Here is a 14,937-nt window from a genome sequence, read left to right on the forward strand (position 1 = left end):
TTAGGGATCTCTCCTGAGTATGCACGTGGGCATACACTGGATACGATCAGTTAATTTACAAATTGCCCACACTTACAAACTGCTCAGAGTTGCAGTGCCCAGGTTAGCAGGAGACACGCACCCCGACAGCTGCTGAGGGCTGACCCGTGCTGTGGTTGCTACGCGGTGAGGTGGGGATGCGGCATCTTCAGATCAAGTGAGATAAAGGAGGAGATGGGTGGGCTGCTCGTGCGTGGCTTTATTCTGATTTGAGTAATGCTGCTGTAATGTGCTTATATCAAAGGAGAAGTTACAGCCTGTATGATAGGATTTTTGTTGTTCTGAATTGAGAACTCCTTTTCTTCTGCTAATCCTTTCACCGGCTGCAGGCTCTGTCTGCTCTTTTCAAGCACACAGTCCACCGCTTTATTTCCTGCTCCTCTGTTCTGACTCTTGTACTTGGTCTGATTTCTCTACTTCCTTAACTTCTGACTTGTTCTCCTATTCTCTTGCCAGTGCTGGGATATGTGGGCTGCATTTCATTACCCTGGAGAGCAAATCTCAGCCTCCCATGCCCTCATCTGTGTGCTGCAATGCTCACCACAGATAAGGGAGAAATGTTGAGGAAAGCCTTCTCCTAGGAAGCAGGAGGCATTTTCCTGAGGATTTTCTCAAAGGAGTGACACAGAAGGAGCTCCAGCATGCCACCACCGTGAAAGCAGTGTGCATGATGGTAGGGCTGTGTGTCCATGCGAACGAGGGCTTTGCACTGCACTTTCCCTTTCCTGTTCCTGTACCTGAGCAGCGCTGCTAGCAGGGCAGTGCTGCCAGGTGGCAATGAGGGCCCCAGTGGGAGCTGCAGGCATCCCAGGGTGGTGGTGGCACTGCATCACTCTGACAGCGACACTGCAGCCTGATCTGCCCCTTGCCTTGTGTGCTGAGTACATAGAGGGCCCCTGAAGCAAAGTGCTCCTGGGGTGCTGGAGTAGGCTTCATCCTTTGTGCTAACTTCCAGAGAGAAACAACACCAAGCCTACCTTTGTGCTCTGGGACGGATGGAGATTTCCTCCTTTCCTGTTCCTAAAATGCCTGGGTTGCCCTGGAAAGAATGTGCAGCACTGCATGCAATGAGTACTGCAGCCTTGTGCTGTGTCAGCTCTTGTTATCTATCTTACCTTTGTTTTCTAAGTTCTCTGGACCTCAGCAACCCAACCTGCAGTTTAACCTGAAAGCAGCAGAGGTGTTGTCACACTGTTGCAGGCATGGTGCAGGAGGTGGGGGTCTTCCCTAGGATGCAGTGTGCCTGATCACCACCAGATAAATCTTGATTTTTAAGGAAAGCAATTGGCAGTGCAGTGAGGCCTCCCTGCAGCAGCTTAAGAGGCAGATACCAGCCCATGTGCTGGGCTTAATGCATGTCCCTTGGCTGGGAAATCCCACAGGCAGCTGTGCCTCTGGGACAGCTCCCGCAGTGCCCTCTGCACCTGCAATGATTTGTAATATTTATCAAGAAGTACAACAGTTACAAAATGCTGCTCTACAGCTCACCAAGCTAGCTGTAATAGCAGCCAAAGAGTTCAGCTGTGTCAGGGAATGCAGTGGGTCAGCCGAGGACAGGATGACAAACACAGCTTTCTGCCAGCCTGGACTCCTCAGTCCTGCTCGTTCCAGTGGAAGGAACCCTCGCACCATAATTTGTGTCATGGAAAATGATGATTTTTTTTTAATCTTGGTTCTTATCTTGGAGCATGGTGAACAGATTAATTGAACAGTCTGGGAAATTGATCAGCAACCGCTGCCCAGCAGGAACCCTCTTCCTGTCTGTTCCTGTCCTCGCAGAAGTATAATCATTTGTCTGATTAGAAAGATGCATTAAAATGGCAGTGTGCAACTTCATGAGTTGCACGGTACGCTCACACAAGGGCACAGAAAGAACTCTGTTAGTGGCACAGCAGAGGAAGCAGCCTGGGAGCTGGCATCAGCTCCTGGCCCCCACCTCACTGCGGCACCTCCCTGCTTACCTTGTTGGGATCACTGCAGCTTTCTGCTAGGAACAGGCTGAGCGGGAATCTCCTTTAAGCTCTACTGCCACTGCCTGGGCTCTGACACAAATGCTGTTTTGGATGCAGATGTGAACAGGACCTGAGCAAAGTTAGCTGCTTTCATAGGGTTCACAGCTCTGTGAAAGGACATCGGTCAGGCACTCAATCTTATGTTCTGACTGTAAATCTGTGTTAGCAAATTCTGCTTATGAAACTGTGCTGCTGACCTAAAGGATTCAGAAATCGGTGCTGTTTGTACCTTGACTTTATTTATTTTTATATCTTTTACTTATTTTTAGAAATAAATTTAGATAACTTTACTGATGAGACCTAGAAACTTGGCAGATTTTCAGGAAACTCTTAAATATCTGCTGTCTGGGAATTTAAGGAAAATGCCAGACATCCTAATATGATCTCAAGAGTTAGCAATATTACTGTAAATTTTTCTGTTTTGCTTATGAATTCTGTATTACCAGGCGCTATGACTACCTCTCAAAACTAAGCGTCTTCAGAATCCGCAGCCTTCATGGTGCTCATGAGACCTTTATATATCAGGTTGCTCTAGGCAGCTGACCAGCTGGATAAAAGTGTCATCACAAAAACTTCTATCTTCCCCTCAAACGGAAAACCTTGTTTCCAGAATGTCTGGAGGACACAGAAACGTGGGACTGAATTAGCTCGGTATCTCAGAAGGACAGACTGTAAGTGTCCCCCACCTCTCCGCTCTGCAGCCCCATGTACCTGATCCATCCAGGTGCGCTGTGCTGATGTACAACCACCAGCGATGTGGCTAACAAGGGATTAATGTGCTTTGTATGTAGCTGCTTTAATTTAATTCAGGTCCAGATCCTACAAGGCAGTAAAGACCTCAGCTCCCACTGGAGGGGCCTGGGACCTGTTAGAAAAAGGGTCTTTAATCTTTAATCTTCTGCTGGGAGCCTGAGCGCTAAGGGGAGGCATTCCTTCCGTACGTACTGGTAGTATTTACAGGATTTTGGTACCTTTTGTTGTAGTCCGCTTAAATCTTAATGCGTTGCTTGGAAACCAGCCGTGCCCACAGCGAACAAACATGTAGACATATCCTACTGCTCTCTGGCAGAGTTTACTGTAAGAAATTGCTTTATTGCAACAAGATCTACTAAAAAAGTAGTTTGTCAGCTTATTTTAAATTCCAAACATTTAAATTCTATCATAAAAATAGAAAGCCCTTCAAAGCTGAAGGCTAAGCATGTGAAGACACCACCCAGAAGCAAGTACTTTTTCCCCCTGTTCTTAGAATATTGGTTCAGCTATTTTTTAATTTAGTTGAGTCTAAGTACAGTGCTTAGAAGTAACAAGCTTGGATACTTTCTGCTCTTTTGTGCTAACTAATGCTATTACTATTTTCCAAGACACTTGAGCTGATTAATTATGTTTCCAGAGTGTATGGCTTTTCAAGTTTTCAGACTGAAATTAAGAAAGTAAGAAATAAATAAAAAAAACCAACAATAAAACCTATAAGCACTTAGCAGAGGCCAAGGTCAGCATCACTTTGAAAAACGAAACCATCCCCCAGCCCCTTCCCATTTAGAAGGGTTGATGAACTATTAGTGGCACACATTTTATCCAAGATTACTCATTCATTTTGTCATTTTGCACTTATGAAGTCCTAGAGCACTGTTTCTGAAATGGTTTGGTCTTCATGGACATCAGAAGAGTCTGTGTTGTTTGCAGTTAGTGATGAAGCAAGGCTTGAACTCCCAGGTTTCCAGCTACCCAGGAGATAGGCCTACTATCAGGCTTTCCTTGTGGAGCCTGGGCAGCAGTCTGTGGTCTCACAGCACTTTATGGGACTATTAAAATCCCATAATAAATGGCACATGCTGATAGTTGGTTCTCACTGCCACATGACTGTTGCGCTGTGTAACAGCAAAAAGATGGAAAGTGCCCAGGAAAGGCAAGAGACTAGACAACAAACGATGCTTCTTTTTGTTAAACTTGTAGCTTACTGTGCCATGCGCAAGTATTGAAGTGCTTTCTGGAGAAGGTGCTTATATATTAAGAGTTCAACTTCTGCCATCTATGGTCTGAATGTTTCTCTGTGCTAACTAAGGAGATCTAGAAAAGAAAAGCAACTGTTTCTAGCTTACTGCTCATCCCTGGTTATCTGACCCAGAGTTAATGTAGCACGGTTAATGTATCTGTGACTTGTCCAGTGTCACAGGTGAATTAGAAGTCTTGTGACAGGCAGCCTCATGACATGTACTGATATGGATCATATAATATTAAGGATTTTATTTCTCTGACCCAGTGTACTCAGTCAAAGAATGAGGTTCTTAAGTTGATTTTTCCTGGCTTTTGTGACAGTAAATAAGGTCCTTTTATTGTTTAAACACATTTTTTGTGGTTTACTATATTAAGATGTTTGGCCTGATCTAGATTATGTGGCTTCATGGAACTGATGAAAGAGCTATTGTTCTTTGCAGCAGAAAAACTGCCCCTCAGCCAGAACTCAGATGTATTTCTTGGAGAGAGAAGTAACCTTTCTCAAGTCTTACTGATTTCTAATGCTGTATTTTACACTATTGATTTTAAAGCCCCATGTCTGATGTGCAATTTCAACAGTATTTAAGGATAAAGAATAATAATTGGTTTGTCAAATGGAGGAAAAGTTAATTTTCCCATAAGCTGTGGTACTATTCTAAAGAAAGCTTAAAAGAAGAGTGGTTCAGCTGCATGGGTTACTCCATCACTCAGTGATACAGACTTAAACATCACCAGTACATGCTTCTCCACCTTTCTCTGGAATCCAGTGAATTTGCCCCTATTGTCTAAAAGAGATGAGGAAGCATGTCCTCGTGCAAGAATTGAATCAGTTCACATCAGCACCAGAGTGGGCTATTCATTACCTGAAATCAGAATAGTAGAACCTACAAGTTCCTGAAGATTAGAACAATTTGTAGAGAACCATTCCTCTAATGTTGCTTTTCAGCCCCAATTTACAGAGGTCAGTGCCAGAACAAGAAGTCAGGAGAATAAACTAATACTGCCTAAAGAGATTTTGTTGAGGCTGGTATGTGAAGAAAAAGGAATTTACCATTATGTATGGCTTTCTTCTGCAGGAGAGCAGAGCTTGCATATTCTCTATGCATCCTCGCTATAAAGAGAGGGATACAGGCATTTTAAAAGGAATTAGAATGCTGAGGAGCTCAGTCCATGCTAGATCACTGGCTCTCTGCTCTTTGCTATGGAACATCTGCTAAAGAAGTCTTTGGAAGACTTCTGGGTTTTTCGGGACCAATAGAAAAAACAACACCGTCAGGATGTTTTATATCTGGGGCACTTCAGCACTGACAAATGCCTTCTCATTTTATCATGCTGCAATCAAGATGACAAAAAAGTGTGGCAGCTAGTAGAAACTCCCCCACAGCCCAACAAAAAACGGGGTCTTGAAAGGAAAAGTTTGGCACACAAAAAGCTCCAAACACAAAAAAGCTAAACCTCTACCAAACCATTTCTGCTTGTTGTGAGCCTGCCAAAGCAGAGCAGACTTTCTCAACAGAAAAGGCTACATTATGCTGGAAGGAAATGAGCTGCAAGGCACAGGAAAAGGGAACGCGAGTGGAGATTTATGGCACCACTGAAAGCAGGCACTGTACTGCCAGATCAGGAGTAAGACACCACCAAAGGATGCTACCTCTGTTTTTTTGTCTATCAAGAAAGAAGGAGAGTTTCTGTTGCAGGGTATCTGCACTGCTGTCATCCATAACACAGCTCATTGCTTCAGCTTTCTGATCACTATGGCTATGTTCTACCTAATCAGAATTTTCCACTTCTTCAGAAAAACTAAAGGGGGGAAAAACACTCAAACCCAAAACACTAAATCCAAACCAATGAACATCTGCCAAATATTAAGTAGGAAACAGAACTGTTACCAATGTTCTAAGTTTTGTTTAAGCATCGATGATTTCCTAAAGTACAAATTTTGTGGGTTTTTTTCGCAAAAAGAAAAAAAGTCATTGTGTCCTGCTACTCTTTCAGAACATGATGTGGAAGGATTTGTTCACACTGACATTTTTTACTTTGCTTTATTGCAGCTTTTGCACTTTGTGTTGTACATGGGTGCTCTGCGTGCTGACTTCTCCTCAGCAGAAAGGCACATCAGTGGACAAACAGAGCCATTGCCTATTTCTGGCCTGAGCCAATTAAGAAGAATATACATTTGTTTTTATTTTCATTTTCTGCTGCCAGGAATCTCTAATTGCAGCTCCTTTTTACCCCCCCTGGTCAATCGCTCTCAGAGGTAAGCCGCTAGCCCTGAAAAGCTGCAGGATCTCCCTGGAATTTTACCAAGTTGAGCTTGAACTTTGCCATGGCTTTTCTTGCAACTGTGCAACTGTGGCTTGTTTTCAGCTCCCTAAACCACGTAAAGGCCTACTCCAAAGGATCCTGATGGACAACTGTATGTTTGCACAACCTGTCAAAATGTAAGAGCGCACTATCATTCCTAAAATCTATCGCCCTATAAGTGTAACTTGCACAATGCATTTTGGATTAACATTTCTGAATTTCTCTCTTTAAAAACGTAGCATTTGATCTTTCTCAATACTTTTTTTCATACTGAGCATCATACCAAAATGTGACACCTATCAGCTGTTCTTTACATATAGCACCCAGACATCTAATTTTCATTAGTTATGAATCTGAGCCTCAGACTCTGGACTGCATGGTAAAAAATCTTTGCTAGTGCCTCAAAAGTACCTTTGTGGTTTCTTAGTTTTAGGAAGACATGACTCCTGCCTTTATTTAACCACAATTTGTGTTTATAAGAGGACAAGATGTTGAATTACATTTCTCTGCAGTTCAAGTCTGTCCTATTGTCCTGAAAAAGTATTAGTCATGTAGGTTTAAATACTTTATGTGCTATGCCAGCAAGTGCCATGTGGAACTGAATGCTAAAATACTAGCTACCAACATGTGTGACAGAGATAAGGAAGACTCCCTTTTCAGAAGCAATTTTTTTGTTCATGAGTAAGAACCATTGAGGTAATCTACATTGCTCTCACAAGCCGGCAAACAGAAGCATGTCCTGAAACTTCAACTAGCTCCAGAAGTGCAATGCTCACACACGGACTTGGAGAGGGAGAAGGTCCTTGCTGCAACACTGCTGTTTACTGCGATCTCAGGAGGGACTGCAGAAGTAGGAATAAATCACACCGAGATGTGGGTGACTTTCTTTCATACATCTTTCTCTCTGCTACAGCCCTGGAACTGGGGTATTATTCCAGTAAAGCCCTTTTGGAATGATCTCCTGATCATTCCATATGCTACTTGACAAGGAGACAGATCTAACGAAGTGCTGGTTGATTCAATGACCAACAGCCAATCCCCTTAACACCAGTGGCACATGAAACGTGACCAAGTAGCTGGCATTAGTACCTATCCATTGCTTGTTGAGGTCTCACATTTTATGAAAAATTTGAGTGTAAAGACAACTCCCAGCTCCGTGTTTTCTTTCCCTGGTGTTAAGCTAGCAGCTCACCAGTCCTGGTGATGTCTGTCTGTAAGGCCTAGCTGTGGGACCTCCGGGCATGGTAAAACAACAGAAGACATACCAGCAAGGACAGAGTCCATGGAAGTGCATGCAGGAGGGCTGCTAAGTAGTTTCCTGTGAAGGGCAAGGAGGAAAAATCCTATCTAGTGCAATTACACCTCTGAACTTGGTGCCATCTCAGAGCACTGTCCATGGAAGAGGTATTCATGCAAGTGGAAACTTCCTGTAGATGCACGCTAGCTTGTTAGGAAGCAAGTACAGTGTCAGGCAGGTATTGCGGCAACCAAGGAAACTTGTCTGCTTGTTTCCTTGCTGCATTTTCATCACGTGGAGAATATTTTGCATACATGTTATGACAATCCTGGCATAAGGAAGCATCTCGTCTATAAGGGGGCTTCCAGCTCATGTCATACATTCACATCCATACAATGGACTTGACCAGAATCTGAGAGCAACCCTATGGCTACTTACATGCAGTTTTACAAGCTCAATGAACAAATGCTTTAAGAGATGTTTATATATATATATACACATACTTAATCTGTATAAAACAAGCAATCAAACATCTCTTGCAAACAGTTAAACATCTCATGGTTGCAATTGGTATGTACGGTTGCATGTACATTTCTAAGGTAAGAATGGTGATTTTGTTATTCAGATCAAAAGTAGCAGGCTGGTATCGGACATTAATCAGGCTGCTGTTTCTAATTCTTGCACTTTTCTAAAGAACAGTGGAATGTGGCAGGAACTACACAGAGCCAACTCATGGAGCTTCTTACCCAGTTTTTCATCTGCATTGGCAAAACTGATGTTGGAGGGACTGGGTAAGAATTTCTCTGTGTAGCTCACATGCCTGTGCTGGTAGAAAAGACGTGCAATAGTCTTCATCACATACATAGCCCCACAGATTGCGTATCACCAGCTCTGTAGCACATGCATAAAGTAACTGTTGAATTAAATACGGCATAGATTTGTGCATCTCCTACATTAGTAGTAATGGCGTTTCCAAGCAATTAGATAGTGTCTGTCAGTTACTACTTAGCAGTCAATAAAGCGTGTTACTTCCTTCTAAGCAGTACCACTTCATCTGAGTACTGGTAAGCTTAACACGCAGTGTAACTGAGTACATTAGAAGGTAATTCATAGCATGAGAGATTTGTTTTCATGCCATGTAACCGTATCTAAGACAAAGCAGTTTGGGATGGGGCAGACCGAGCTCTAACAGCACGGAGCCTGGAGAGGTTGTGCTGGATGAAGGGGTGTGCCCATACCTAAAGGCAGGTTCTATTTCCCTGGGTGCAACCATGAGATTTCATGGGGTCGTAGTGGGCTACGATGCACTGGGAGACCCCGATGTTACTGGAGCGCTCTCAAATACAGCGGATAATGGCGTTCACACCTCGATGCCTTCTCTTCCAATTCCTTACATTATGCCAGGGAGCACTCAGAAAACAACCTGATTGTTTCCTCCAACTGCAGATCGTGCAGTGTTTTATTTTAAACTAGCAGAGTTAGCATATAGAAGGCAATCATGAGCTCATTGACTTATAGTCTCATCTTCACAGTCTTTTCCAAATACTCCCTCATGTTTCCTCTTCGGCTACTAATTACCGAGATTACCGTGCTCTCTGCCCACCCTGTAGGTGGCTGGAACTGCAGAACAGCCAGTGGAAGCATAACACTTGGCACAAAGCTTACACATCCCAGCATCAATTTCATGACGCAAAAATATCCTCTCGCATTCTTTGGGTATCTGCAGCGCTTCCAGGCAGATAGCGTATAATACTGACTCTGCCACGGGACACCTCTGAGTTTGATACTGAAACCCTGGAAGGGAAAAGGGCTCTCTGCCCCTCAAGGTGAGGCTGACACAGGACCCCGCGCTGTCATCGGGTCAGAGCCGTGACGCCGCCCGCACACCTGCCATCATTTGGAAGGAGTTCTTCCACCTGCGTTACGCTGCATTGGGCAGAGAGCCGTGCGCTACCCGCGGTCTAACGCCAACGCAGGGCAACGGGTGCTTGGGTCTTGCGCTGAAAGCCTTCGGCGGGGCTCCTCCCGTCCGGCCGGGCGCTGCCCGCGGGCCGTGCCGGTGCGAGGCGCGGTGCCCTCCGACCGCGGCCGCCGCGTTCCGCCGAGCGCCGCCCGCAGAGCCGCGCTGTCCGCCGGCGCTGTGCTTCGCTGTCACGGACGGCTCGCAGACACGCGGTGTCACTTCGCACCTGCACGCAGCCAATCCCGCTCCCGGGGCGGCTGTCCGAGTTTCTTTTAGCAAAACGCGGGGCGGTCCGCCTAAGTTTTCGGCTCGAACGCTTCAGCCGCTTGACATCGCGAGGCTCTACCGACAACGCCAATACTTTACCCCGCTCCGATGCCTTCGGTGGGACGGGAGGATGCTCCGCCGGCTTCGCCGCGGACGGGAGCCGGCGCCCGTCTGCGCGCCGCCCGCCGCGCCCGCCCGGCTGCCACCTGCCCGCAGCGACCCGGCACGGACCCGGCGGCTCCGTCGGGAGGGCGCGGATCGGCCCCGCCGCCCGCGGCGACCCTTACCGATGATGATGGCACAGGCGCTGAGCAGCCCGATCTCCTTCTTCAGCGCCACCCGCTCGGGGCCGCCGGGCGCGCCGCGCTGTTCCCCGCCGGCCATCGTGCCCGCGCCGCTCTGCCCCGCGCTGCCCCGCGCCGCGCGCATGCGCCGCCCCCGGCGGGGCTCCGGGGGGGGTCCGAGAGCGGGGCGCGAGGGGGCGGCGGGAGCGCGCGCCGGGCTGAGGCGGCGCGAGCGGCTCTCGGGGCCGCGCGCACCTCCAGCAAAGGGACGAGCGCACCTGCCGCGGGGTGCGCGCAAACGCCGCGCGGTAGCACCGCGTTAGCGGCACGGAGCACGGCGGATGTCTTCACCTGCCAGCCCGCGCGGTGCGCGCCGGCCGCGGTCAGGCGCTGCTGGCCAGCCCGGGCAAACAGCGTTACTTTTCCACGCGCGGGGCACGGAGGTAATCGCTGGGACGCTTCGTTCCCACGAACGTGGGGACACGGAGGGAAACGTCGGGGAAATGGCGGCATACGGGAATTTACGCATCTTTTGCTCGTAGGGCGCTAGCGGGGCAGGTTTCCTGTGCTCTCAGGTAAAATCAGAAAGTGAAATCCCAGCGTGGGAGCCCGGGCTCCACCGCTCACAAGAGCCGAGGGTTTGCCCGGGGGTCCCCGGTGTCCGGGCGCCCCGTGAGCAGCTCTGCCGTGCCCCGCTCACCGGGGAGAGGATCCCGCGTGGTGACGCGTGCGGGAAGCGCGCAGGTGGGAAGCGCGCGGCGCCAGGCCAGCGCGTGCCCGGGAGCCGTGCTAGCGGGACACGAGGCGCAGCAGCGGGGCCCCGGGGAACGGGAAGGGGAACGGGAAGGTCTGCGGCCGCGGTGCAGGAAGGCGGGAGTCTCTGTGGTGACACCGCTCTGACTTTGTTTGGCTTCAGAATGAATGGAATGAGCGAAAGGCTGGCGGCCCGCCTGCGGAAACCGGAGGGCTATCTTTATGAAGCCGATAACCGTAAGTGATTTTACTTTATAAAGCTGCTTAAACTCCTGCTCTTAAAGGAAGGCTTATTGATTTTCGGAGGTTGTGATGTGTTTCCAAAATTGATCTATTGCTCCATAGAATTGTTGTTTCGAGACGAACTACCTCGCTAACTACTTCTAACGGGTGCTCCTATTGAATGGCTTTGTACTGTTTGTAAGGAAGCACTTCGCAGGAAGATTTCTTTCCTGAACTGCATACGTGGTACTGCTGTTCTCATTTTAAAGGCAGGGAAACGTACAAACCGCAAACTGAAATTCAGATGTTCAAAAGCAGCCTGATATTTTGGCTGTTTTTCTGAAGTGGTTTATGTTGTTTCATGGTTTCCATTGGTGGCAGCTGAGGTAACTTGTAACACCTCTGTAGGTCTCACCCTGATATTATGATCAACTCGGTGCCGACACACCTGTGACGGTCCATTGTTTCGTTCAAGGTAAAAATAAAACTGAATTTCATTGAAGTGCAAAAATCAAGAAGTAGAGGGATACTTGTGTTATCAGCTGCGTTACTAACGGTGTTACTGAGTTCTAAGAGCCTGGTGAAGTTTAACATCGTTTAACTTTTGCAGGTCAACCACAAACTATGTTAAATGAGCGACCTCTTACAAGGATAACGCCGTACTCAGTTTCTTTTGCTGTGGTGGAAATGTTGGTTTGCTCTGAACTGTGTGTGCAGTCTTTGTGCCATCGTGCAGATGATGGGAGTCCCGGGCACTGCTCTTACACTGACGAGTGAGAAACAGGGCACGCTGGCTGTGGGTTGGTGACAATAAACAATAGGATTCAATTAACTCTATCAATCTTTTCTAACTCTACTGTGCAGTAGCTGCAGGTGTTTTTTTTTCTTTTTCTCCCCTTTCTCCTTTAAGAATTCTGTTGAATATAGAGTGCTCTGCTAGGTTAAGTACTACATATTCATTTCTATCAGCATGCAGGGTGTACACTGTACGTCTTGTTCTGTAACTGTTCCTCCTTGATGAAAAACATGAGGCATATCTGTGTGATTTGATTCAGGTGTGGGCAATAAGCAGGGTTGGATGCAGCTGTGTCGGTGATGGGGGTGAGGGTGGCTGCTGCCCAGCAGCTGTGCAGCCCCTCCCTGGCACCTGAGGCTGAGTAGGTGGTGTGTGGGGATACAGCCAGGAAATCACGTGGGTAACTTAATTTAGGGGTGTAGTGCTGGGTCCTGGTATAGTTCTTCATTCAAAGAACATTGATTTACTATTTTGTTGGTTTTTCCAGGGTGTACGTAAGAAATATCTTCTCTTTTTTAAGTTCCAAGTATTTTGTTTTTGCTGGAGCAGTAAGCAGGTGGCAGTTTACAGTACGAGCTTTCGATATGTCTATATCCATGGCAGATGACAAGGGTGTAGAACAGCAGTGGGCCAGAACCCTGTTGGAAAAGGCAGTATGACAAACGTTGCCCTCATTAGCTGCCAGAAGCACCTTAGTTAGGCTGGGTGCCTGCCTGCTTCACTGCGTTCTCTGCAATGAGGGTGAGGAGAGGATTCTTCTTGATACTTGTGGTTGTGCTGGCTGCTTATTTAGGTTGTGTGTTCTGTCCTATGGTTTATATTGCTCCAAAATAAGCAAGACAGAGGGCATGTACATTTGAATTAGAAGTTATCTGAGACAACTTTCAGAGCAAAGCCTTCTTTTAAATTGTTTTGGATCTGGACATACAGTATCTGCTTGAATGATGAAATGTTAGTAAGCAAAAAAGCCAAAGTTCTTTCTAGGAGGGTAATTGCTGCATAGCAACTGCACAGAGAGGATGCAGTGAAGCTTGCATGTGTTCTTTTGTTGCTATTTTTGTCCTCCTTTTCTCAATGTTCTGAGATGTACAGAAATTATTAAAGTTATTGGGACCAGTTCATTTGTTGTTGCTTACGCTTTTCAAAACAAGGAGAGGGGGCAAACAGTGACAGTTCGTTTATATTTTTGGGAAGAAATAATAAGAGAGTTCGGTATGTTAGTTAAGGAGGGGTGTTGTGACAGAGTCTTCAAATGAATATAGTCTTTAATGCATGCAAAGCTAATGGGAAGAGTTTAACGTTAAAGAAATGCAAAGATTGTGACAGTGATACCCTGCCTGGTCTTTGTTTTTGTTCCTGTCTAAAAATTTTTTGTCTTAAAAAAAAAAAAAAAGACCAGCCCTACAGAAATGAAACATACCATGACTGTCACTGAAAACAGTTATTAAAGTGTAGTTCAGCTTTCAGTTCAATGGGGTCACCATAAACAAGAGCTGGGAAATAGCTGAAAGGAGAAGGCATGTTGTAGTGCGTCTTTAAAGAGGAGGCTGATTGGTTTAGCAGAAGGCAGTTAGGGGTGTAATGGGATTGTAAAGTGACTCTTAATTGCTAATAAACTTCAGCGTAAAGTTTGCCATGTTCTGCTTGATTGTTGCCAATTCTGTATCATTGCAAACTTTATTTATAAAAACAGACATGTAATTTTACCTTTGTATCTTGCTGAGTGATAAAGTGAGGGCTGAGTACCAGACTGCGGGGAATGCTTGCTACCAACAGGTATGAAGCTCCTTTGCAGCAGGCAGTGCTCTGCCCCCGGGAAGCACTGCTCTCCAGGACTATTCAAACACTCTGTGCCAAGCAGTACGTGCAGCTCTCCCTCACTGACCTGTGGCGGTTAGCGTGGGTGCTGGGAGCACAGTGCTGTGTGCTGGGATCCAGCAACCATCTTCAACCAAAAACATCGTGTGGTGTGCAGGCAGTGGGGAGCCTGGGCTGCCACAGTGCATGTGGTTGTCTCTTGCTGCTGTCTGAAGTCTTTGAGAAGATTTGTCTCTTTCAAGAAGGCGCAGGTTAGGAATCAAAAGCTGGAGTGAGCAAATCAGTGGTCTTCAGGCTTACAACTGTGGCTTCTAAGTATGCTGAGCTTTAGAAGTGCGTTCCTGGCTAGCTGAATGGAGATGGTCTCAACCAAGTTTTCCGATTATCCAAAAAGCAGGCTGAGAATCAGGTCTTCTGTGAAGCTGTCTCATCTCAGCTGGTCCTGACAAACAAGTATATCTTATGAGTCCTGCAATGTATTGCATTCTTTGGGAGCTGAGAAAAGCCTTACTGGTAAAGCTAACTGGTTCCGCTCTTACATTCTCCTCTGCAAGATCTGTGAGCTTGAATACAGTAATTTAGAAACTTCAGGAGATAATTCAGGCCATGCAACTGTTTTGCACTCCTCTAGGAGGGTTGTAGCTCTCTACACAGTAGAAGTTAGTCTAGTGTTGTTAATAACTCTCCCCACAGACCCTACTAAGAAAAGTAATTTGACAATATACAAAAAAAACCCCACAAACCAAACTCATTTAAAGCAGCAGGTTTTCATCCTTGGATTCTGGTAACCAGAATGTTTGTCTTTTGGGTAAATTATTCACCAAGCATGAACTGCTGGGCACTTAGCTATCTGTGTCAAAACTCTGTATTTCTAAATTTCCAGCTGTACAAAATGAGCCACTGTACGTTCAAATTATATCACTCCTTCAAAGATATGGAGGCTCATAAGTGTGTGAGTGTAAGTAGATTATGTAAAGAGTTATTTGTAGATTGTTGATGAATTAGGTTTCTATAGCCAGAGTTGTTTGAAGAACCTACTTCCAGTTGAGCATTCATTTACTGGAGTATGTGGAAATGAAGTGATGAAAGGGAGCTGAGACAGTGATGGACTTCAGAACAAATATTTATTTTATGCTTTTTTCACTTACTTTCTGTATAACATACTTCAGTTTATTAGTTTGCTAGAACGTTTTTCAGTCTTAGGGTTTTTATAATCCACAAAAAAATGATTTCTTCTTTTTTTTTTT

General features: G+C 46.2%; 1 protein-coding gene and 1 long non-coding RNA gene across 4 annotated transcripts in view; one reads left to right on the forward strand and one right to left on the reverse strand.

Annotated features, from left to right (window-relative positions):
* The window catches only part of SLC7A10 (solute carrier family 7 member 10), a 33,373-nt gene extending 23,127 nt beyond the window's left edge, over nucleotides 1-10,246 (reverse strand). The window contains exon 1 of the mRNA XM_021408451.1: nucleotides 10,105-10,246. Within this exon, the coding sequence (XP_021264126.1) occupies nucleotides 10,105-10,246 (142 nt within the window). The remainder of the gene's footprint in view (nucleotides 1-10,104) is intronic.
* LOC110404436 overlaps nucleotides 10,332-14,937 on the forward strand; it is a 30,017-nt gene continuing 25,411 nt past the window's right edge. For all 3 annotated transcript variants that reach the window (XR_002442241.1, XR_002442242.1, XR_002442243.1), the window contains exons 1-2: nucleotides 10,332-10,544; nucleotides 11,018-11,091. This is a non-coding gene — a long non-coding RNA (uncharacterized LOC110404436). The remainder of the gene's footprint in view (nucleotides 10,545-11,017; nucleotides 11,092-14,937) is intronic.

This window comes from Numida meleagris, chromosome 10 (assembly GCF_002078875.1).
Source record: "Numida meleagris isolate 19003 breed g44 Domestic line chromosome 10, NumMel1.0, whole genome shotgun sequence".
NCBI classification, from domain to species: domain Eukaryota; kingdom Metazoa; phylum Chordata; class Aves; order Galliformes; family Numididae; genus Numida; species Numida meleagris.